The sequence below is a fragment of the Mesocricetus auratus genome, unplaced genomic scaffold (genome assembly GCF_017639785.1).
Source record: "Mesocricetus auratus isolate SY011 unplaced genomic scaffold, BCM_Maur_2.0 Super-Scaffold_100004, whole genome shotgun sequence".
In the NCBI taxonomy this organism is placed as follows: Eukaryota; Metazoa; Chordata; class Mammalia; order Rodentia; family Cricetidae; genus Mesocricetus; species Mesocricetus auratus.
Genome location: NW_024429189.1, coordinates 117763281 through 117787492, shown reverse-complemented (window position 1 = coordinate 117787492; position 24212 = coordinate 117763281). Strand labels below are relative to the sequence as shown.

Here is a 24212-nt window from a genome sequence, read left to right as displayed (position 1 = left end):
GCCTATCAACCTGAGTTCACCCACTCTGGAAACCACTGGTGAAAGAGAAGACTGGCTCCTGCAGTTTACTCTCCACAAACTCCCCAACTTGCACATGCACACACACACAAAATAAATGTGAAGAACAAATTCTACCATAGAGTCCTCTGTACTCTTTCCCAGTCACAGTCACCGGCTGCTTACTCACCTGGTTTTTTTTGGGGGGGGGGAGGTCTTTGTTTTGCATGGCTATCTAGGGAAAGGAAAAAGCTTCCTTTATCCTCTGGAGGTCCTATATTTGAGTCTGTGAGATAAATCACAGTGGACAGATTAACAGGTGAGATGGTTTATGGCTTTTACAAGTTCATTTCGTGTACAGGCACATGAAAGAAAGTGAATACTCAATACCCAAGAGATCTAGAGGACAGTGTGGGGGGTCAGCTCCTGAGTTCCCATGAAGAAAAGGGGTACTGTGATGCAGTGTGTCTGGGCTGTGTTGTGGCCAGCTCTTCTTAGTTCAGTTTTCCTGGTGGTGAGATTGCCAGAAGGTAGGGAGCAGGCTTCTGACAGTCTTTCCTTTTTCAGGGTCTGCCTTTAGGTTATGAGGGAAGGTAGAGACTGCCCTGGTACTCTTTTCTGTTCCCCCCAGGTGCCCTGAACTTAAGTATATATTCCCAAACAATATAGACTCCTTCTACATGCCTTTAAGCATTATTTAGATGTGTGTGTTACCATGTAATTTGTTGTTTTCATTCAGCATTGAAATCCATCCATGTTATATGTAGAGCTGTAGTTTATCCATTTTTCTTTTGGGAAGTTATTTTTGTTTTATTTTTAAAAGAATTTTTTAAGAGACAAGGTCTTACTTTTTAGTCTAAACTGGCCCCAAACTCACTACATTCATCCTTCATCAGCTGCCTCAGTACTGGAACTCTGCAGGCATAAGCAACCTTCCGAGCTCAGCACCCTCATTTTCATCTCCTTTTGTATGATTAGGTGTTTAGGTATGTGTCCAGTGTTCTGTGGGTGGTTATTTGGGGTGTTGGGTTCCTTGTTTTCACTATTTCAAATAATCCTGTTGTGAGCACGTGAGTGTATGTGTCCTACACATGTATTGGTACACATTCAAAAGTTTCTCCAGGGCAGTAGTTCCCAAACTTTAGCCTCTCAGAATCACCTGGAGGGTTTGCATAAGTCACAGGGTTCTAGGCTCCTCCTCAGAGTTTGTTTGTGCTTGCCTGATTTGGAGCCCTGAGTAGCTGACAAACTCTCAAATGCTGCTGCTGCAGGTCCTTGGACCTCATTTTCAGAGTGTTATACTCAAGAATGGTGTGGAATCCTTGATGGGAAGGTAATCCTGGATTGTTTTCATGGGTTCATATGAGTTTACACTGATGTTACTATGTGAATCTTTACTAATCCTGATCTGTCACACTTTTAAATTTTATGGATTTGTTGGGTATGAAGTGGTATCCTGTAGTTTTAATTTGCATTTTTCGGATTACAAGCGGGGCTAAGAGATTTCATCTGTATCCAGCCATTCATGTTTCCTCTTTGTAAAATACCTGTGAAGTCTTTGCCTACTTCCACTGAGTTGGCTAAATAAATTCTAAGGATTTATAGGGTTCCTTATATTATCTTGAATGTTAATATTTTGTCTATTCATGTTATAATTTTCAATTTCTGATTTCTCTTTTTCTATGTGAGACCTTCTTTCTTCCTTCTCTTCCTCATCATCTTTCTTCTCCTCCCTTTTGGTTTTTCAAGGCAGGTTTTCTCTGTGTAGTTCTGTTGTCCTGGAACTCACTTTGTAGACCAGGCTGGCCTGAACTCAGAGAGATCACCTACTTCTGCCTCCCAAGTGCTGAAATTAAAGACATGCACCACCACTGCCCAGCTGACCACAAAGTCTTTTAATGAAATTGAATCTTTTGTAATTTATAACATTTATATCTTAATAGGCTCTCCCTTTCTTAACTTGTGATCCCTAAGACGTGTGTGTGTGTGTGTGTGTGTGTGTGTGTGTGTGTGTGTGTGTGTGTGTGTGTGTGTACATGTTCAGGTCAGAGGACAATTTTCAGGAATCTGTTCTTTTCACCACACAGGCTCAGATCCTCAGGCTTGGCCCAAAGTGCCTTTACCCCACTAGCCTCCTCAATATCCCATATAAAGATTTCAGAGTTTTGTTTTCCATATTTAAGTCCTTTGTAAATCTGCAACTAACACACTCTTTCACTACTTTAGTACTTTTGTTGGTGGACTACATTTATTTCAGTGGCTTTTACTGGCTAAAAATCTAAGTCATTTATGACTTGAGTCATACTTAGAGCTTATTACATATACTGTATTCTTCTCATACTGAACTAAGCTATCCTCTCTGAGAAAGAGTTTTGATCACATTTAAAGCCTTTCTAATATTTTGTTTGGGGGAAGGGTTTAATTTTAAACAAAAAAAAATGTCTTGAAAGTTCCTTGCTTATTAGAAACATACTGAACGGCATCTGGGATTTGCTTCACATTACTACAGGAGTAGAGTGGTTGAAGAACAGATGGCATCAGGTTGGCACTGAATTAATAGTTGTGGAACCTCAGTGATGGGTTCATTTTGTCATTCTATTTTAATTTCTGTAACCAAACCCATCTAGATAAGATCTTACTTAATATCATGTGTTATCCCTGTACAAATGAAAAAAAGGTTAACATTTATAGATCAATATTGCTACTAATTTCTTTATTGTTTTGATTTGAGATGGGAGTCTTGCTATGTTATCCAGGCTGACCTCAAACTCCTGAGCTCAGATGATGTCCCTGTCTCCCACCTGCTGAGTGCTAGGATTACAGGTGTGCAGTTTCGTGCTTGGCATTCCCCATCACTCTCTATGATTATGATACTCCGTTAACAGCCCTATATGTTTCTTAGACCATCTATGTATATAGTACTGCTATAGTGGATAAGTTACCACCTGGAATTGTTGGCATACACCTTTAAATCCAGCCCTTAGGCCGGGTGGTGGTGTCGCACGCCTTTAATCCCAGCACTCGGGAGGCAGAGGCAGGCGGATCTCTGTGAGTTTGAGGCCGGGCTGGACCGACAGCCTCCAAAACAATACAGAGAAACCCTGTCTTGTAAAAACCAAAAATAAAAAAAATAATAAATAAATAAATCCAGCCCTTGGGAGTCAGAGCAAGGTGGATCTCTGCAGCCTGGTCTACATAGCTAGCTCCAGGAAAGCCAGGGCTGCACAGAGAAATCCTGTCTTGAAAAACCACTAATAATAATAATAATAATATAATATCTTTAAAAGGTGATTTTGGGGGCAGGGGGTTGAGACAGGGTTTCTCTGTGACTTTGGAGGCTGTCCTGAAACCAGCTCTTGTAGACCAGGCTGGTCTCGAATCACAGAGATCTGCCTGCGTCTGCCTCCTGAGTGCTGGATTAAAGGTGTGTGCCACCACCACCTGGCTAAAAGGTGATTTTTTAAAATATTTTTGTATATGTGTATGTATGTGTCTGAATGTATGCCACCTGTTCAGGTGCCCACCGAGGCCAGAAGATAGCATCAGATTCCTTGGAGCTAGAGTTTTAGATGCTTGTAAGCAGCCAGGCAATGGCAGTTTATGCCTTTAATCCCTGCACTCAGGAGACAGAGGCAGGTGGATCTCAGAGCTGGAGGCCCACCTGGTCCACAGAGGAAGTTCCAGGACAGCTAATGCTGCACAGAGCTGTCTCCTAAAACCATTGTAAGCTACTGGATGAGCTGGCCACAAAGTTCAAGTCCTCCAGACGAGCAACAAGCACTCTTAACCACTGGTCACTTCCAGCTCCCAAAGCTGATTTTTTTAAGGAGGTGTTTCCAGCCTAGTCTACAGCAGTGGCCAGTTCACAGCATCTTTTCCTTTGCACACTCATCCTTCCCAGAGGTTGGTAGTACACATTTATTACTGTCTTGTAGTACTAGGGATACAAAATCACATCCCATGTGTCAAGTGAACCTTGCTGCATGCCCACCACAACACTTTATCAATTGGACTTCAACCACCTAACAGAGAAGTGTGAAAATCAGAAGGCAGAAGGATTAAATAGTGTGCCAAGGTTACTGGCCTAGCTAGTTAAGTGGTGGGGAGCTAAGATTAAACCCAGGTTAATCCTAATGTAACACCCCCACTTTTAATTTTTTGTTTGTTTGTTTTTCAAGACAGGGTTTGTCTGTATTACTTTGGAGGTTGTCCTGGAACTTGCTCTGTAGACCAGGCTGGCCTCAAACTCCCAGAGATCTGCCTGCTTCTGCCTCCTGAGTGCTGAGATTAAAGGTGTGCGCCACCAACACCCAGTCTATGTAGCCCAGGGTTTCTCTATGTAGCCTGGGCTGTCCTAGAATTCTTCCTGTAGACCAGGCCGGTCTGGAACTCAGTGAGATCCTCGTGCCCCTGCCTCCCAAGTATTGGGTTTAAAAGCGTGCGCCACCACGACCCTGCCTCTGCCTCATGATTGCTGGGATTGAACATGTGCACCCCCATGCCTGGCCAATACCCATGATACTCTTTAAAGTGTGTCCTGTACTGTCAGGAGGAAGAACAGTTGGCTATGGGGTCTCCTACTGATGAGAACTTGGGCTTTGAGAGGGTAGCTGTCCACATGAACACAAAACTAGAATCTGTGGAGTTCCAGGGGAAACCCACATGTGTCCTCTATAGCCTGTGGTGGTCATGCTGAGCTGCTAGTCTTCCACCATGGGAAGTTTCCAAATCTAGCTAGCATATTGTCAGTTTCTGCATCCAGAGTTCTGTTGTTGTGGGAAGCGTAAAGTCATCTCTTGACCATCAGAGGGTCTCTAGGAATGACCTACCAATCATTAATATGCTAATGACAATGTAAATAGTGTTTTTATATTGAGCCCTACAATGTGCAGGATACTGTAGATGCACTGTCAGTTTTAATCCCCTCAATAGTCCTATATGAGAAATGTGAAGTTCTTTTGAAGGCTGTGTGTTTTGTTGTTGTTTGTGCTGGGAATGGGTAGGTAAGAAATTATATTCTTGTCTGTATTAGAACATGGAGAGGTCAGACAAGTTAAGTAATAGTTATTGGAGGGACACTAGCTCACTGGAGCATGTGGTTCTGGCAGGCCATGCCCCAATTCCCTCTGCTTTGCTAAGTACCATTTAGATTACATCCCTGAAGCTAGCCCCCAAGGTCTATTCCCTTATTTGGCAACTTCCTCCCCCTGAGGCTTACTACCAAGGTCCAGTCATCAAAGTATTGAAATGTAGCCATCAAAAGCCCCCTTTGGCTCACCTAATTAACATTCCCAGTTAAAACTAAACACCTCATTTTCTCTTGTACCTTTATAATGCCATTTTCCCATGTGCAGTGTCTGTCTCCTCTGCACAGCTTTAAACTAGACCCTTACTGGGGTGATGAGGGAATGAATAAAGGGCAGACACACCTAAGAAAAGCTGGGATAGGGTGGGTGGTGCACGGTAATGGGGCTCAGATGGAGTTGTACCAGAAGCTGCCCAGAAGTTCAGTGTATATAGCAGGTTTAGTTAATCTCTGTAGGAGGTCTCTATAGGAGAGCAATCTCAGAATGTAAACATCAGGCAGACAAAGCTGTGGTCAATACTTTCTGCACGTAGACTAAGAGAAGGCTTGGGGCCCATGATAGGGCCATCCTCAGTATTAACAGTACATCGACTGAGGACTTCATTCCCCATAGGTGCTACTAGTGGTGAAGGGATTTCCAGTGTCGAATAGTAAATAAATAAATGCTGGTGCTGGAAGCTGAGATACAGCCTCAGTGAGGCCTGGTGTTTAGTATTCAATACCACAAGATAGAAGATACTGCTGAAGTTCACACTTACTTACTCACCAGCAAGATGGTTCATTAGGGGAGGGCACTTGCCATGCAGGTGATTGCAACCTGAATTTTACCCTTGGAGCCCACATAAAGGTGGAAAGAGAATTGACTCCACAAGGTTGTCCGCTGAGTCCCAAACATAAGTACTCACACAATAATTCCTCCCCCAAAAAATTTTTAAATAAAATTTAATTAAATCATTTCTCTCCCCTCTCCTACCAACTCCTCCCATATTCCCCCTTCTCTTTCAAATTCATGGCCTCTTTTTCTATAATTATAGTTACATATTATGTAATATATATGCTTAAAAATATAAGTACAATCTGTGAGATCCATTTAATATAGTTTGTATGTATATGATTTCAGGGCTGACCACATGGTACTAGATAACCAAGTAGGGAACAACTCCCTGGGGAAGAGTAATTCTCTCAGCATTGGTTTCCCATGGTTCTTTATCTAGGGTTGGATTTCCCCCTTCTATGATAGCTTGTCCATTGGTGGTGTCATTATTTGGGTCTTATTTAGGCAGTCATATTTTTGAGGTATCATGAGTGTAGCTTCCCTGTCGTTTCTAGGTGACACACTCTTGAGGCAGACTTCTTGATCCTCTGACTCTTAAAGTCTTTCTGCACCCTTTTTTACAGTATTCTCTAAAGGGTTGTGTTGTAGATGTATCAGTTGAGACCAGCACCCAATGGTCAATTCTTCTCCACATTTTGACCAGCTGTGGCTTTCTGTAATGGTCTCCCATCCTCTGCAAAGAGCAGTGTCTGAGATGAGGAGTGAGAGCTAAACTTATCTGTGGGTGTAAGGATAAGTATTTAGAAGGCAGTTAGAAATTATACTGTTTTAGTAAAGTGGTGGTAGTGGGTTCTTCTCGAAGATTCTTGATTTCATTGGCTCCAGATAGAATTTTAAAAAAAGAAAAGACAAAAGCCTCAGTCCCTTTGGTTACATTCCACTGCTTCCTTGAGGGTAGCAAAATTTTCCAACGGGTCCTAGGGCTTTGGAACTGGAGTAAGAGCTCTAAGTTTACCAGTCATCTACTGGTATAAGTAAAGCCAGCTCAACTGAGATGCCTGTGTCCAGGGAGCAGCACGCTAGAACAAGAGGAAACCCGTGTCTCCTGATCAAGTCCTTTCCACAAGCCAAACTTTGTCAGTGCGTTTTGGGTTTTGGGTTTTGGGTTTTGGGTTTGGTGGTTTTTTTTGTTTGTTTGTTTGTTTTTTTTTTTTTTTTTTGGTTTTTCGAGACAGAATTTCTCTGTGGCTTTGGAGGCTGTCCTGGAACTCGCTCTTGTAGACCAAGCTGGTCTCAAACTCACAGAGATTCGCCTGCCTCTGCCTCCTGAGTGCTGGGATTAAAGTCGTATGCCATCACTGCCCGGCAAACTTTGTCAGGGTTTTTGGTTTTGGGTTTTTTTTTTTTCTAGGCAGAGTCTTAAACAGCCTAGGTTGGCCTCTAATTTGCTATGTAGCTGAAAATAACTCTAAGCTTCTGGTCTCCTACCTCTGCCTCCCAAGTGCTAGTTACAGGTGTACCCTACCATTCCTGGCCAGAACTTTTAAATTGTGTGGGTTTTTCCCCTGGGTTGGAGTTTTTTTGTTTGTTTGTTTGTTTGTTTTTTTCCTGTGAAAAACTAAAGCCTACTCCAAGTGCCAGTGCTTTGTAAGAAAAGCAACTGTTTAGTTTGGGAATGTTTTTCCGAATGAATCATTGAGCTATCTGGGGTGGGAGAGGCGTGTGTATGCACGTGTGAGTTTTTCTAATAAGGGTAATATACTAGAAAAAGAAATAAGCTTTAGTGGAGAACCTTGGTAGAAGGAAGATTCTAATCGCTGAAATCTTCAGAGGCCCCCAAAGCCAGGGCCTCTTTTGGAGGCCAGCCATCTTGCCCTACTCTCAACAGGCTCTCAGAAAGCTCAGGCTTTCCTGAACCAGCTGCATCTAGTGAGCACTAACGGAAAGCCCTGGTATTTTCTTTCATGCAACCAAGCATGGAGATGTAGGTCAGGCACTGCTGGCCTGGCAGTTACAGCAACTCCAATTTTGCCCTTGCACCTGCAGTTATGTTCACAGGGACCCATGGGGCAGGGAAAGGATGCCCTCCTCTAAACAGGGATAGGATCTTCAAGGGCTTGTGGGTGGAGCTGGCTGGATCAAACCCAGGGTCGTAAAAAACCATCTGGAATGTGGGGACTGGGAAGATGGCTCTGCCCAGGCGTGTCTGCAGCTTCTGTTCAGAGTAGTGTCATTGTCACTGATGGAGGCAACTGGGGAGGTCCCATCCTCCTGCTGAGCTCAGCTCTGTCCCCAGACCTGCACCTGAACCCTCCACTTGTCTGGTGTTTACAGAACTAAAGCTGCTGCCCTTTGGGACCCAGCCTGTTTTCATTTCTGCCCTCAGCTGTCTGATCTCCATGGACCTCACCTACACGTTTGTGCGTGCCCGTCCCCCACGATGCTGCCCCACTAGGCCCCTCAAACCTGGCACACTCTGGTCTTTGTTCTCTACAGCACTGCCAGCTCTGTGACTGGCACAGGGAGGGCTTTTCTAGCCTGGAGCAGGCTCTGCTGCCCTGCCTAGCCACACCTTCCCGGAGACTTCACTTCTTTCTTTAGCTATACTCTGGGGGCAAAGCTTGGCCCAGGCTGCCCTTTGTGTGTCACCTCTAGTGTTTGTTTGTTTGTTTGTTTGTTTGTTTGAGACAGGGTCTCTCTATGTAGGTGTGGCTGTCCTGGAACTCAATATGCCTGGCACCTCTAGTTATCTTAAAGCTCATGGACAATCTTAGTGGACTTTGACTGGACCCAGACTCAATTGTCCCCTCTGAAAAGGTGTTGCACCAAAATCCAAATGCAGTCCTTTGGACAGCTTAGAGGTAACATCCAAATGGGCAGTTTTTTGTTTTAATAATCAATGTATTTGTTTTATATTTCCATCTGTGGTGACAATGATCTTTATTTCAGAGTAATGATTATTTGCCTTTTCATCTCATTTATTAATTTACCTTATACTGAATGTCTTATCAAGCACCATTCCACCTTCAGGGAAAACCTTCCTGCCTGAACTTTACATGTCAAAAGAACAAACAGTAATGGTTGGGGGCTTGGACAGCCTTTGGCATTGTCTTAAAGGTTACTTAGGAAAGGCTCTGGGGTAGGGACAATAAGCAGAGGTCTCTGTAGCTGGAGAGAATAAACTATGAAAGAGTTTGAAAAGAGCATTCCAGACAGAAGGAACAAGTGCAGAAATCCCCTGGCTTGAAGGTGTGGCATATTTAAGGAAGAGCATGAAAGACACCAAGGCAGAGAAGTGGGAGCCCACAAAGGGGTGAACCATGCTGGGTGGCCCTGCTCTGTCTTAATCCTCTGGATAATGCGGCACGTTAAGGGAGTTGTAAGCCGACAGGGTCCTGCTGTCTGGATTCTTCTTGCTGCTGTTTGGGAAAGGGACTCTGAGGGAGCCCAGGAAACTGTTGCAGCAAGACTGTAGACCAGGGGCCTGGAAAGATGGCTCAGCAGCAGTAAAGAGCACAGCTGTTCTTCCAGCACCCACATGGGGGCTCACAACAGTCTGTAACTCTAGTACCAGGGATCCAACTCCCTTTTCTGGCTTTTGTGGGCACCAGGCACATGCATACTGCATACACATGACATGCAGGCTAAAAGACTTCTGGGTACATCCAAATGTAAATCTACTGGAACATGCTGATTTGTGAGCGCTGCAGAGAACTCAGGGTGACATGAAGGTTTGGGATCCATTGCATTTCTCTCTAGGATGTAAATCCATATAGCTAGGAATTTTTCAGCTGATTTAGTTACTGCTTTGTCCCCAGCTCATCTGTGCTCAACACCCAGAGAATACAGGGTAGCTTGTCTGGACCTTCCTGAAACTAACTCTAGGCAGCCTGGCTTGCAAAGAGCCTCTGTAAATGTTCACTTTGGGTGGTGGGTAGGTGAGTTGGAACAGAGCACAATTATTATGCCCTTCCTTTACTGTCTCTTCAGATGCTCAGGAAAACAGAGGGCATATTGCATCCCTGCCTCGAAGTCATTCCCAACTTCCAGAGCCTAAGAGTATCAGGTGTGGAAAAGGGTAGCAGGACTTAGTTTGTGGTGGTGCCAGCTTGTACTTTGAACATTTGAGGCCGAGGGAATAACATCACTGGAGTTCGGCCAGCTTACAAAATGAATTCAGCACTAGCCTGGGCTATATAACAAGATTTTGCAGGGCAGAGGGGTACTTACTAGCTGTTATAAATAAAGCTAAAACTAACAGACTTTGAGACGTGCCACTCGTCTTTAACTGGAGTCAAAGAATTTATTGGTCATATACCATGGACCATTTAATTCTGTTCCCATGCCTAAGGAGTGAATACAGCTGTTCTTGTATACTAGAACACCAGGCTCAGCAGAGTCTTTGCCCCAGAAGTCAGGAGGCCTGAGACTAGGCTTTGACTTATGTCTGGTGGTCTTTGGGGATGTCCCTGGATCTCAGTGTCCATCTGTTGAGACAGAAATTGATCTAGATAGAGACCACACATGGTGACACTAAGATTTTTTGTTTTGTTTTGTTTTTTCAAAACATGGTTTCTCTATGTAACCCTGGCTGCCCTGGAACTAGCTCTTTAGACCAGGCTGGCTTCAAACTCTCAAAGATTCACCTGCCTCTGCCTCCCATGTATTGGGATTAAAAAGGTGGTATGTCACCACTGTCCAGCAACACTAAGATTTTTGAGCAGTCCATATGCCTTAGCAGATAGTTAGCTACTCCCAGACTTCATGGAGGGGTGCATAGTTTATCAGTTGCTTAAACAGCCCTTCCCTGAATGTCTGTAGCTCAAGTTCCCTGTCATAGGCATCCTGTAGCTCTGCATAATGAGGGGCTGATGAACCTGTACTATGCTGGATTAGGCCCACAAGGACCTCTAAGGTTTCAGTTTCTTGGAGGATGGGGTACATGCATATGTAGCAGAGAGAAGAGAACACAGGAGGGAAGGGCATTCTAGAGTTTTGTACCCACTGCAGAATCCTCTAAATCGATTGCATTCAGCCAGTAGAATTCCAAACATTTCTGATCAGATAAAGGTAGCTGAAAATACCCAGGACTTGTCTGGACTAGTTGAAGTCAGTGCTGGGGTAAAGAGGTTTAGGCTACAGTGTTTGAGCAAGGTCTGACTACTTGGGAACTTGTCCATATATGTGCCACTATCCTCTTTCCCTGAATTCCTCAGGTTAGGGAGCAAAGCCATTGGGCTTTGAGGTAGAGGAGGGACAAACCCATTTGCAGCAACACATCCCAGAATGTTGCTTCTCACAATGTCCCTGAGAGGATCCAAGTAGTGCTCAGTTGCCCAAGTGAGTTTCATCTTCCTCTTTACAGTAACCCTCACAGAATCTCTGTGATGTGATTGCCTTCACTTTGTTTTAGGTTTATTTATTTTATGTGTATGAGTGTTTTGCCTGTGCTCCTTGTGTGTCTGATACCCTTGGGGGTCAGAGGAGAATGTCGGAGTTGGATTCCCTGGAACTGGAGTTATAGATTGCTGTGAGCTACCATGTAGATTCTGGGAACTGAGCCCAGGTCTTCTGCAAGAGCAACAAGTGCTTTTAACTGCCATCCCTCCAGCTTCTCCTTCACTTTATAGATCGGGAAACACCAGACACAAGAATGGACTTAAGCAAACTAACAGTGAAGCTGGGAAGAAAGGCCAGTGCCCAGTGTTGTTCTTCCACAGCAGCCAGGACTAAGCACCTCCAGGACAGAGGCTGGGCACTGGACATGATTGCGGGGAAGGAGGCAGGAGAGGCTGCTTAGGATGCAGAAGACATCTTTTTACTATTACATCTATGTGTTTGTTTATTTTGTTTTGCTTTTTTTTTAAGTTTTTTTTTTTTGAGACGGGATTTCTCTGTGTAACAGCCCTGGCTGTCCTGAGACTCACTCTGTAGACCATGCTGGTCTTGAAATCACAGAAATCTGCCTGCTTCTGCCTCCCGAGTACTAGAATTAAAGGTGTATGCTATCACTGCCTAGCTACATTTATTTATTTGGTGGAGCACATGTGTCATGGCATATATATGGAAGTTGGTTCTCTCCTTCCACTGTGTAGATTCTGGATGTCAAACCCAAGTTGTCAGATTTGGGCAGCAAGCACCTTTACCTGCTGAACCATCTCACTGCCCACAGACGATGATTTATTTGTTTGTTTGTTTATTTTGAGACTAGGTCTTACAATGTATTCTTGGCTAGCCTGGAACTCACTGTGTAGGCCAGGCTGATCTCCAGTTCAGTGATCACCTGCTTCTAGTGCTTGAACTAAAGGTTGTATGCTCACAGAAAATGTCTTTTCTAGTACTTTCCCATAAGCTTCCTATTCTTCTTCATGAGCTTCTGAGGACTTGGTGTCTGGAGAATGTCAGGTTCCTGCCTGGTTGCTTGATATTGCAAAGCCTTCTTGTAGTATTGCCAGGAAAGACAGAAATGAAGAAGGAGACAACTGACTTTGATTCTTTTCAGTACCTTCTCTAGGCCAAGCACAAGTCTAGGCCCAGAAACCAGAACTCATGGATAAATGGAGAAAGTAAGCAGATGGCTTCCTTGAAGATGTTCCCTGTGAGCCTGAGAAGGGTAGGAGAAAGCTGGGCCAAGAGACCAGCATGCCAAATAACCTGAGGCAGAACAGAATATGGCATGTGAGCAGAGAAACAGTCTGGCCCTGGTTGAGGCTAAGGAAACCCCACTGGCCCTTGTAGGCCATGGGAACACCCAGGCTCAAACAGTTCCTTGGCTAGTAGTAAGCATAATAGTTGTACCTAGCATTTCCTCAGATATCACTGTGTGTCATGATTTGCATGTGTTTTGATGAATCCTCGTAGTAATCTGAATTGAAGTCACTTTTTAATCCCATTTTATGGATAAGGCCCAAAATGAAACATCTTAGTCTACTTCTACTTGCCAGACTTGCTGCCTGCCTGCATACCCTGTGCTCTCACAGCCCAGGTTGATGGGAACTAAATCAGCCTTGTCCTTACCTGGGTAGCACCTCCAGTTCACATGGGAAGAAACACTAAGAGCTGAAACTGGCCCAGGCCAAGGGAGATTGGCAGAGCTGTTTCTGTTCACGGTTAACCTTCCTTGGCAGCTGGAACAGCAAAAATGAGAACAGATCCAAGGTTAGCCTTGGATAGCAGAAACACTTGCTCCCTAAAAGAATAGTTTTCCTGTGGGGCTGCCCATATGTAAAGTGCTCTATACAGAAAGGAATCTGCCATGAAATGACTGTATAGACCATCTACATAGGGCAAACTGTGTGACCATGACATTCCATCCTTCTTAACTCCATCAGAGAGTAGTTAGTGTTAGGGGATCTCATGGAAAGGTGGCTAGTAATGTCACTCTTAGGCTGGAGTGGCTGCTTAACTGCTCTTGTAGAAGACCAAGTGTTCTTTTCTCAGCACCCATTCTATTCACAGCACCTGTCACTCAAGTCCCAGAGGATTTAATGCATTTTGCTGGCCTTAGCAGGCACCTGGATGTGTGCATGCATACATGTGGGCATGCTCACATGTACGTGGGCGAGGGGAGAGTGCCTGGCCTGGCCTGGGACACTGGGAGAATAGTGAGCAGTTATCTTCTACTTGAGAGCAATAGAAAGTCACCATGCTTGAAATGAGAGGGTTGAGGTGAAAAGAGGCTTCACAGAGCACACTGCACTGACCAAAGCAGTGAATTGCTGGACTCTGGAACCAGGCTGCTAGGATTCAGCTTTTACCTCAGATGTGTGATAAGACCTTGGGGAGACCATGCTTCTCTACTCCTGTATTCTAATCTGTAACATATGTGTCCTTGTCTGTGACATGAAAGGTAAGAACAGCACTTATTCTTCAGGATTTGTTTCATTTTGTTGTTGTTACTGTTTCTTAGAGTGTCATATAATATATAGTCCTGGCTGGCCTGGAGCTCACTATGTAGACCATGCTGTCCTTAAACTCGTGGCAGTCCTGACTCAGCCTCCTTTGAGTGCTGGGATTACAACACACCCTGCACTCCTTTTGGCTATTGTGAGAACTGGGTGATTTCTTACACACAAGGCACTGGTCTAATTTATACTGGTTGTCATGTCACCTGTCCTCTGGGAGCAAACAGTTGCAAATTCCATTGAGCAGGTCTGCCCCAGAGAGTGCCTGTGATACTCTCCTGGTGCACAGCTGAGTGACCTCTTTCAAAGCTGGGCAGATGGAAGGGCTGGACCAGATACTTCTCGATTCCCCAGTGAGGTGTTATCTCCTCCCTGCACAGTTGCTTCCTGTTCTGAGAAATGAGCACATCTGTCAGGCTTCACTTCTTAGAACTAATGTTGGGGGAAGGGGAAGGAGAGGAGAAGCTGACAGACGACCATCAGAGTAAGAGGAAGATGTGAAAATGTCCCCAAAGATTCCCTGAAGCTCACTGGCCTACACCCTCAGCCAGGAAATCCTCAGAAGATGGCCTTGCTTCACTGAGCATATACCCCCTAATCTATCTCAACACTGCTCAGCACACCAGAGCTGGCTGCCTCTGCTCCCACCACACCCTGATGCTCTGCCTGTCCAGGGTGCCCACTCTTCTCCAGAGTAGAAGAGAGCTCGTTCCTCTCACATCACACAGGTCAACAGCTCCCCCAGGAAAGCCATGGGAAGTGGATTCCAGCCACAAGCCTCACTCCTGCCAAGAGAGAGATAAGGTTTCTCTGCATGTGTCTTTCCCCCACCCCACCCCGCCTAATGCCTCCCAGGGATCTCCTAACAAGGCCTTGTTTGTCTGCTCAGCTGGCATTTATCAGCTTCTCTCTGAGAGAAACTGAGGCTAGGAGCATGTGACTCACAACCTTTCCATATAGGGCCATGCCAAGGTCAGGAGAAGGCAGATTGCCACTGATCCTGGCACAGTATCACTTCTAGGAGCCCCTTCCTCTTCTCCTCCCACATCTTTCCTGAAATAGCAGAACAGGAAGGAAGCAGTGGGCACAGGCCTGATGGCTTTCCAGAGTCCCCAGGAGGAAGGAAGCACCGTCTGGCACAGGATCTTGCTTGTTCCTCCCTGAAGCCGGTGGGATGGCAGTGTTTCACTTTCCCTAGTTTCACCACCCCCACCCCACCCCCCCGCACCTCTCAGCTACTGGGTGGGACTCATTCACTTGGCTGATGGCTTTAGACCACCTTACTCTCTTTGAAGGATCCGGGGCCTAGAATGTGGGGTTTGCTGCCTGACACACTGAGCTTAAACTGCCTTGCCCACTTTGGCAAGGTCTCTTAACGGCTCTGAGCCACAATTTAGTTGAGCTCAGAATGCAGACCTCCTTCCTTCACAGAGGTGCACAAGTGTGACCCGTTATCAGAGCAGGAGAAGGCTTGGTATTTGAAAATTGAGCAGAAGAGCCCAGCCTGTTGCTACAGATCTGTGGGCCTCGCGAAGGCAACAGTGGTACCAATTGACAGTGTGAGGATACAGCTGATGAGCTGACCCATAAATCAGAGCACCCTGCAAGGTGGCTGTGGAGAAAAGTGCCAGCTACAGCCACTGCCAGTGCTGGTGAAGTCAGGCTTTCTTGGGGTAGATGGCAAGATAGGACACCAGAATGAATAAGCATCGCAGACCCATTACTGCTTAGATAGGGATCTCAAGTGACCTAGAGCCTCCACATTAACATTCATAAAACAGGATTATTAAGAAAGGCATGAACCTCAAACTGAAGTATTCATTCATTCATCTACAGTAGGGTCCTTTATAGCACTTACTATATTCCAGTTGCAGAGCCAGGCTCTAGAGATAACAGATGGGTGACAGGTGGGGAAGACAGGACAAAGTAAATGGGAGCGAAAATGGATTAGGAAGTATAGCCTACTGGGGGTAAAGTGCTTTAGCTCAGCCTGGCACATATCCAAAAATGGGCCAGAACTGTTGGCACAGGTCTATAATTCTAGCAGTATGGAAGGCTGAGGCAGGGATATCTCAAACTCCTGACCAGCCTGTGCTACAGATAAGGTTTAAGGCCAACCTGGACAATATACTGAGACCCCCATCTCTAAACAAAGTGGAAAGTGGCTGAGAATATGTAGGTCAGTGGTAAGATACTTGCTGTAAATGAGGACTCTATAGAGACTAGAGAGATGGGGTGACTAGCTCATAATCACACTTGGGGAAGAAGTATGGATACAGGTGACAGAGAAGAAAGGGAAGACAGGTCCCATTTGGGCAGGGACTGTACTCAGCCTTTGGTGAGCCCCTAGTCATTTAGCTGCCTCTGGGCCAAGATTGGGGGGGGGTATTTTTGAGACAGGGTGGCTTTGAAGGCTGTCCTGGAACTAGCTCTTGTAGACCATGCTGGTCTCGAACTCACAGAGATCCGCCTGCCTCTGCCTCCCAAGTACTGGGATTAAAGGCATGTGCCACCACCCTAGCAAGATCTGTCTTTAAGTCAGTCTACACCTGATTAGGTGAGCTAGCTTTCTGGTCTGGCTTAGACTTGGTCCTGCTTGCACTGACAGAGGAGAGCAGCACACAGATAGGGCTCCCTTCTGCATCCTGCCACCATGACACCTTCGTACCTCTAGTGGAATGTGTGCTTTCTTTTTGTTGTTTGTTCTGGGTTTTTTTGGTTTTATGTTTTTGTTTGTTTCTTTGATTGGTTTAGTTTGGTTTGGTTTTTCGAGACAGGGTTTCTATTCTGTGTAGCTTTGGAGCCTGTCCTGGAACTCACTCTGTAGACCAAGCTGGTCTTGAACTCAGAGATCCACCTGCCTCTGCCTTCTGAGTGCTGAGACTAAAGGCATGGGCCACCACCTCCTGGCCTTTTTGTTTTGTTTTGTTTTTAATTGGTGCTATGCATAGGATCCAACACCCAAGGCCCTGGGAGCATGTTCTTTTGCACCTTAGGTATTTTAATCCTTCCATGGCTGCTACTGGCTCATCGTTGAGGACCCCCTCAACATAAACCTCACTTCCTCAAAGACTTTCCTGAGGACTTGCACCCACACCAGGTACTCTCACTTCTCATCTTCCAAATACCATTATCTGTGGAATTATCTTTTTTTTTTTTTTTTTTTTTTTTTTTTTTGGTTTTTCGAGACAGGGTTTCTCTGTATTGTTTTGGAGGCTGTCCTGGAACTCGCTTGGTAGTCCAGGCTGGTCTCGAACTCACAGAGATCTGCCTGCCTCTGCCTCCCAAGTGCTGGGATTAAAGGTGTGCGCCACCAACGCCCGGCTGTTTAGAGAGATTCTTGAGGGAAAGTTTGAAAGAAAAGGGAGGTGGAGGAGTGAGGGTGGCAGGGGTTGGAGAGATGGCTCAGGGCTTATGAACACTGGGTATTCTTCCAGAGGACGTAGGTTTGATTCCTAGCAGTCACATAGTACTTCACAACCATACATATAAGGTAACTCTAGTTCCAGGGGATCTGATGCTGTCTTCTAGCTTCTGTTGGTACTACATGCATGTGATGCAGAAACACATTCAAGCAAAACCTCCATACATATAAATATATAATATATAAATATATAAAGAAAAACACCCAAGGAGAGAGAAGTATCTCACTCACTCACTCACACACACACACACACACACACACACACACACACACACACACACACACACACACACACACAAAACCACAAGTAAGATAATTCCACAGCCGGGCGTTGGTGGCGCACGCCTTTAATCCCAGCACTTGGGAGGCAGAGGCAAGCAGATCTCTGTGAGTTCGAGACCAGCCTGGACTACCAAGCGAGTTCCAGGACAGCCTCCAAAGCCACAGAGAAACCCTGTCTCGAAAAACCAAAAAAAAAAAAAAAAAAAAAAGAATCTCTCTAAACATTGTTGTGCTGCCTATTAAATTGGAATACCATAGTGAAACATTGTTTTTTTTTTTTTTTTTGCACTGTAGATAGCTGCAAACAATTGGAGTGTCTTAAGAATTTTTCACAGTATCTTTTTGGAGGTGATCTTACTACTGCTAAGAATATACTAGAACATAAAACATTTCCTGGAAGCCCTGTCTCCAGAGCTGGCTATGAAGAATTGTAGGTGTTTTATGGACATGATTGAAAGCACAGAGACCCTGGAGCACAAGAGATTAATTACAGAGTTGGGGAGGTAAGCAGGGAAGAATGTATTCACAGTAGGACCTCATGGGCTGGTTGAAGAAGAAAGTTGTGAGAAGGAGTGAAGACTATAGCATATGAAGGAAGCCCTTCAGTGTCATGGCCATGACTATTGGAAGCCCTGTAGTGTTGAAGGGAAACTCCTTTAATGGAGTCCTAGACTGGACTTCTCTTGGGGTGAGAGTTGGGAGAACTGGAGTCTTAGTCTAGGCTCTGCTTCAGACCCTCTGTGGGTTGACCCTACAACCTTATTCTGCTTGGGTAGCAGTCCATGACTGTTGTAGAGGTTACAAGCCATTGTGTCCCCAGCTACCCTAAAACCCCCACATGCATCTCCAAGGTAGCAGTGAATTCCAAAGGGAACTATCTGCCTCTTAACTCTAGCCCAGGCTAAGAGTCTCACAGACCTCCGGGCCTGGGTTTCCTGGGAGCATCCATGCCTTCAGGCCCCCTACCCACTATGGAGTAAGCAGTGAAGGCTTATCTCTGCTTTTCCAGACCTGGGAGCTCAGCAGTCCTGTTTATTTACCCAGAGCAGCTGCCTGCTGAGAAAATGGATGTTTGTTTCCAAGTGTGTCGTGTGAACCATGGGCTAAATATACCCACACCACAGCCTCTCTAGCCCCCGCCCACCCAGGAACAGCACACCCCATTCTGCTCAGCTCTCTGCAAAAGCCATTGCCAGGATCCACGCCCTTGATAGCCCTGATCCCCCACCCCCACCCCAGGAGAAGGAGCTCTGAGCAAGATCACCCTGGCCAAGAATGCAACTTAGAAACAGAGACAGGAGTGGTCAGTGCCTTGTTCTCTGTGTCCCCTCCACCCTGGAATGACTGTTCCTGGACAGTGAACGCTTTGTGCCCTTGTGGGGACAGGGCCTGTTTACTCCAGTCCAGCCCCAAAGCCAAAATTTTCCTATGGCTGTCAGCCCTCTACTTAGGAAAGTTCCAGTGTGGAAGACTCTCTGTTTTGGTGACCAACCCAGTGTCCCTGGTTCCTTGTGGGACATTTGGCCCCTTGAGATAACCGACTTCTCTAGCTGTGACCTTTTTTCTCCTGTCCTTCCCATAGCCCCAGGACTCTCATCTTTATGTTTCTTTACCTGGGCCTGCTTCAACAGTCTGGCCTCAAATTTCCAATGTATCTGAGGATGACCTTGAACTTCTGATCTTCTTGCCTCTGTCTCCCTCATGCTGGGGTTATAGCATGTACCACCATATCAATTTTATGCAGGGTACCAAGGGCCCAAGGCTTCCTGCATGCTAACTTGACACTCTACCAACTATGCTATACCCTCAATCTTCATAAGAGTTTTCTTGTCTGCCAAGACGCACAGAAGCTGGCCATGATGAATGAGACAGGAAGGTACAACCAGCCACTGCTTTCTGCCCAGGTCCTGGGCTCCCCTCAGCTCCACTGTCACAGTTCCTTTGCCCTAAAACCCTTATGGCACTGAAATAGTACAGGTTTCCCTTTACCAACAGGTGGAAACTGGAACAGCAGTCACTCTGATTTGCTAAGGATGGACCTCAGAGCCTCATCCATGCCACATGGTCTATAGGACCTAACAGCCATTGTCCTGCACTCCTGTGAAGTCAGGCAGTCCCTGCAGTCTGATGATTCCGCTACCTGTTAGTTAAAGTGTTTCATGCCATAAGCCTTAGGCATTTTATCTCAGCTGGGAAATGAGATTCTCACTTACCTCTGAGGGCTCTAAGAGAAAATGATACAATATCTGGGACTTAGTGGACGTGCAGTTTATCTGTTCTCCCTGTAGAGTCATGTGTTGCTTAACTTCCCAGGAATGAACTCAGAAGAGTGTCACTAGGCCACTTTGTTGAATACCAGAGTGTACTTAACAAACCGGGGAGGTAACACAAGAGATGATGATGCAGCGCAGAGAAGTGGCGAGAACAGGGGTTGGAGGTTGCTAATTTGCCCATCTTTGTATCGTGGCCTTTTCTTGTAAGTAGCAGAATGCCCAAAAATAGCAATAACAAATTAAGTACTACCAGCAAGTACTACACATGACACAGAATGTTCATTTCTTTTTTTTTTTTTTTTTTTTTTTTGAGAAAGGTGGTCTCGCTAAGTGGATCAGGCTGGCCTCAAACTCATAGATCCACCTGCTGTGCCTCATTACTGAGCTTCACTGTTATGTGATGGCAGCCTAGTTAGGCTTGTTTTCACCAACATCACAAACACATGAGGAAAACATCTCATGAAGAGCTAAAACCTTACAGGCTGTTTTAATTTTATAGGTGTGTGTGTGTGTGTGTGTGTGTGTGTGTGTGTGTGTGTGTGTGTGTGTAAGTGTAACATTGTTATGTAACACATGACAGTTTATAGAGCATCAGCTCTGTGCCAGACCCTATTCTGAGCACAAGACAGGATTTCAGCCCTTGACTAGACAGAAGGCAAATTACAGCAAAACATAACTGTGTTGTGTGGTCATGAGAAACTGAGGAGATGGGAGTGGCCACCTAGAACCTCAGTGTCCCCAATACTCAAGAAGCTGAGGCAGGAGGATTGAGAATTCAAGGCCAGCTCCTGTCTCTGGAAAAAGGGGTTGAAGAGGAGAGGCAGGAAGAAAGAAGTTAGTGTGCTGAGAAAAGACATGTAATAAGGTTGGGATGGACACTGCTCTAGACTGTGGTCAGGAAATCCACAAAGAAGCCATATGGCCAGAGTAGGGGGGAGAGAGAGACTGTTGGACTACAGCTGTGGGAAGGAAAGCAGACTGCTCTGGTGTGAGGAGAATGGAGAGCTAATACATTGTGGTCGGAAAGGACTTTCCCATCCGCCTGCTGCTCCCAGTTCTTTTCCCTAAGTGGATGGGGAATTTTGCCATAAGGGCTCTTGTCTCACTGCCGCTCCAACAGCATCATAAATATTGGTCTTTTCAGGTCAGTCTGCTCAAAGCTTGTGCCATTCTGCTGCTAGGTGCAGGGATGCAGAGATGCCCTGCGAAGTACAGGGGAAGCTACTAGAGTGGAGGACTGCATGCAGTGTGCAGTGATGTGGTCGGTGGTTTTAAGCAGTCTTCTCTGCAAGCATGGCCTGGGGGTGTGTGGTAGTGGTGAGAGTTATCAGCAGATAAGAAATGGATCAGGCTGCACCCTGAGTGAGCACACTGGGAGGTGGGGCCCAGAGCCACCTGGACACGGATGTCCTATCAGGACCAGAAGGAGACATGGCTGCATAGAGGCAGTTGCATGGGCTCTAAGGCATCCAATTCTGTCATTCTATCGAACACACTGAACACTTATTTCTAGGGTCCAAGCACCAAGTTTGGATTCTGGTTCTGTCAGTGTCCAGGTAGGGGTGAACTTAATTGGATCCCTTTCCTCCCAGAGCCCCAGCTGCCTCATCTGTATGTGAGGAAGACACAGCCTGTTGCAATCTGCTGAATGCAAGGCTATGTCCCACTGACTCATGTGCTCCATGATAACTAAGCTTCATGGCAGAGAGCTGTTGCTTACCTCCTCCTGGGCCTGGACTGACGGTCCTGGGATGGGGACAGGAATGGCCTCCCCATGCCTGTCAAGTGTTATGCTCTGCTCTTCCCACCTACCAGCCTAGAATTGCTCTGAGAAACTCCCCTCCCTGTGGTCTAACAATGGACAAGCCAGAGCCCAACATTACTCAGTCTCTAGGGTTGTATAGTAATGCCCATCTTCCCCAGAACCTCCTGCACTCCCATCTCCTGGTGTCCCCTCCAAACTGTCTGGAGCTTATTTGTTTCTTTTGGTTTTTTAAAAAAAAAACATTTTATTTATTATATATACACAGGGTTCTGCATGCCAGTCAGAAGAGAGCACCAGATTTCATTATAAATGGTTGTGAGCCACCATGTGGTTGCTGGGAATTGAACTCAGGACCTCTGGAAGAGCAGTCAGTGCTCTTAACCTCTGAACCATCTCTCCAGTCCCTGTTCCTTTGGTTTTTCAACACAGGGTTTCTCTGTATAACACCCCTGACTGTCCTGGAATGTTACAGACCAGGCTGGCCTTCCTCCCTAGTGCTGGGATTAAAGGCATGTGCCTCCAACGTCCATCTTTTACTGTGCTTGGTTGCTTGCTTGCTTTTATCTGTTGTTTCTTGAAGCAAAAACACTCTCTGTACCTGTGTTCTCAGCAGTAAGTTAGGTTGGCCTTTCCCAGCTGGGGCTCAGAAAGGCAGCCTTTAACCTTTCCTCTGGCCATTGTGGACACTAGTGCTATGGCTTCTCAATTCACCAAGGCCATTGCTTGCAGATGGCCCTTTCTCCTGCCCCATTCTGTGCAAGGATTCACACAGTGTCTACCTTTCCCTCTCTGTCCCTACAGGACACTTTCGTGGAACTCTATGGGAACAATGCAGCAGCTGAGAGCCGGAAAGGCCAGGAGCGCTTCAACCGCTGGTTCCTGACGGGCATGACTGTGGCTGGTGTGGTTCTGCTGGGCTCTCTCTTCAGTCGGAAGTGACAAGACAGTGACCACCCACTCACATCTCGCCTCCTACCCTGTCCCCACCACAACTCTCTCTTCAGCCACCATTGCTACCAGGAGAACCACTACATGCAACTCACGCCCGTCCCCTATCGAAGGGTTGGGCCTGGACCGAGTCCCTTTGCAGTTAGCTTTCTAGAACCTACTACACTTCTGTGAGAGCCACCTCCCCCCACATCTCAATTCACTTGGCCTCAAAATTCACAAGATGTCCCCCAAATCGGCCCCTTGGAGGCTAGCAGGAGTAGGAAAGGGTGTGCTAGAGAGAGGAGAGGGGCCTGCCTGGTTGGGACCTTATTACCCCTGAGCCTCCTGGGAATGCTTCCTGGCAGGGAGCTGGAAAGCTTTCTAACCTGTTCCCCAGAAAGAGACTAGATTGCCTTGTTTTGATGTGTGTGGCCTCAGAACTGATCATTTCCCATCCCACTGTGTCCCTGGGCCCCCTTCTTCCCATCTCTACCACCAAGAGCCAATTAGAGGCCCCTTTTTGACTAATTAGAAATTCAGGCTGCTTGGGATAAAGAGGCAAGTTACCAGAACCTCTGCCCTGCCTGTGGCCTGGCCAAAGCCCCCACTCCTGGTCTGAATGTTCTCCTGAGGCTTCTGGCTAGAGGCCAGCCCCACTCGGGAGGAGGGGCTTAGCTGCAGAAAGTCCTCCAGCCTAGAGTTAGAGTGGCTCTTGCAACTTAGCACACCCTAGACCCTTCTCCACCCCTCCCCTGGCTCCCATGACCATGACTGAGGGACCAACTGGGCCCAAGATAGGTGCCCCAGAGCTGTTAATGACTTCAGCTGCCTCACTTCCTGCAAGATCAGCCATGGCATCTTTGCCTTGGGTTCTGGCCACAGTGTCCAGGGACTCTGGCCTCAGCCCAGAAGTGAAGGGGAGCTAAACAGAGCAGCTGTGGGAGTCCCTGGGGGCTTCCCTACCTCAGGCAAGAAGGGCAGGAAGGAGAGCCTGGTGCACAGGTGAGGAGGACTGCAAGGGCCTGTCCTACCCAGTCTTAGTGCCCTGCCCCCACCCAGCCTGGGCAGCAGGGCTGCCAAGGTCAGAGTGGCCTGGCCAGGAGCCCTTCAGCGCCCCCTTTCTGTCTGTCTGTCTGTCTCTCTCTTCTGCTCCACCCTTGGCCTGTCTCATCCCTGGGCGTCCCGGCTCAGCTCTGGCTACCCCAGGCTCTCTGCTGTACATATTCGAGACTAGTTTTTATTCCTTGTGAAGATGATATACTATTTTTGTTAAGCGTGTCTGTATTTATGTGTGAGGAGCTGCTGGCTTGCTGTGCGCGTGCACGTGGAGAGCTGGTGCCCAGAGACTGACAGCCTGATGCTCCCTCTCTGCCCTTGCCTGGGGAAGCCCACTGGGATCCTGGCTTCTGAGGGGCACCTGTCCCTCCCCCTCCCCCTCCACTTGTTCCAGCTCTTTGAAATAGTCTGTGTGAAGGTGAAAGTGCAGTAATAAACGGTGTCGACTCTGTGAACCGCAGCCTTGGCTCTGTGCCTCATGGGTAAGGGAGAAGCTGTTGGGTTCTGGCTCTATTGCCCTGGGGATGGGGCAGCTCACCAAGTTCCTTATGTCCCAGATTTCTTTCTGTTCTTCATATTTCTGTACATTAACAGGAGTAGAGTGTTAACTGAGCACCTGCTAGTCGTGTGTGAACAGGACAGTCCTCCCCCTCAGGAGCTGACTTTCTAGTGAGCACAACTGTCACACAGTCACTGGACAAGTGTTTACTGAGCCCTGCT

The 24212-nt window shown here is 46.6% G+C and overlaps 1 protein-coding gene across 6 annotated transcripts in view; it reads left to right on the top strand.

Moving 5' to 3' along the window:
- The window catches only part of Bcl2l1 (BCL2 like 1), a 53076-nt gene extending 29129 nt beyond the window's left edge, over nucleotides 1-23947 (top strand). For 5 of the 6 annotated variants that reach the window (XM_005086059.4, XM_013125244.3, XM_013125245.3 and 2 more), the window contains exon 3: nucleotides 22308-23947. In XM_005086059.4, the coding sequence (XP_005086116.1) occupies nucleotides 22308-22445 (138 nt within the window). In that variant the 3' untranslated portion in view covers nucleotides 22446-23947. Of the gene's footprint in view, nucleotides 1-17762; nucleotides 17972-22307 lie in introns of all 6 variants that reach the window. The other variant, XR_005877481.1, reaches the window with a different exon arrangement.
- Nucleotides 23948-24212: the final 265 nt, after the last annotated feature.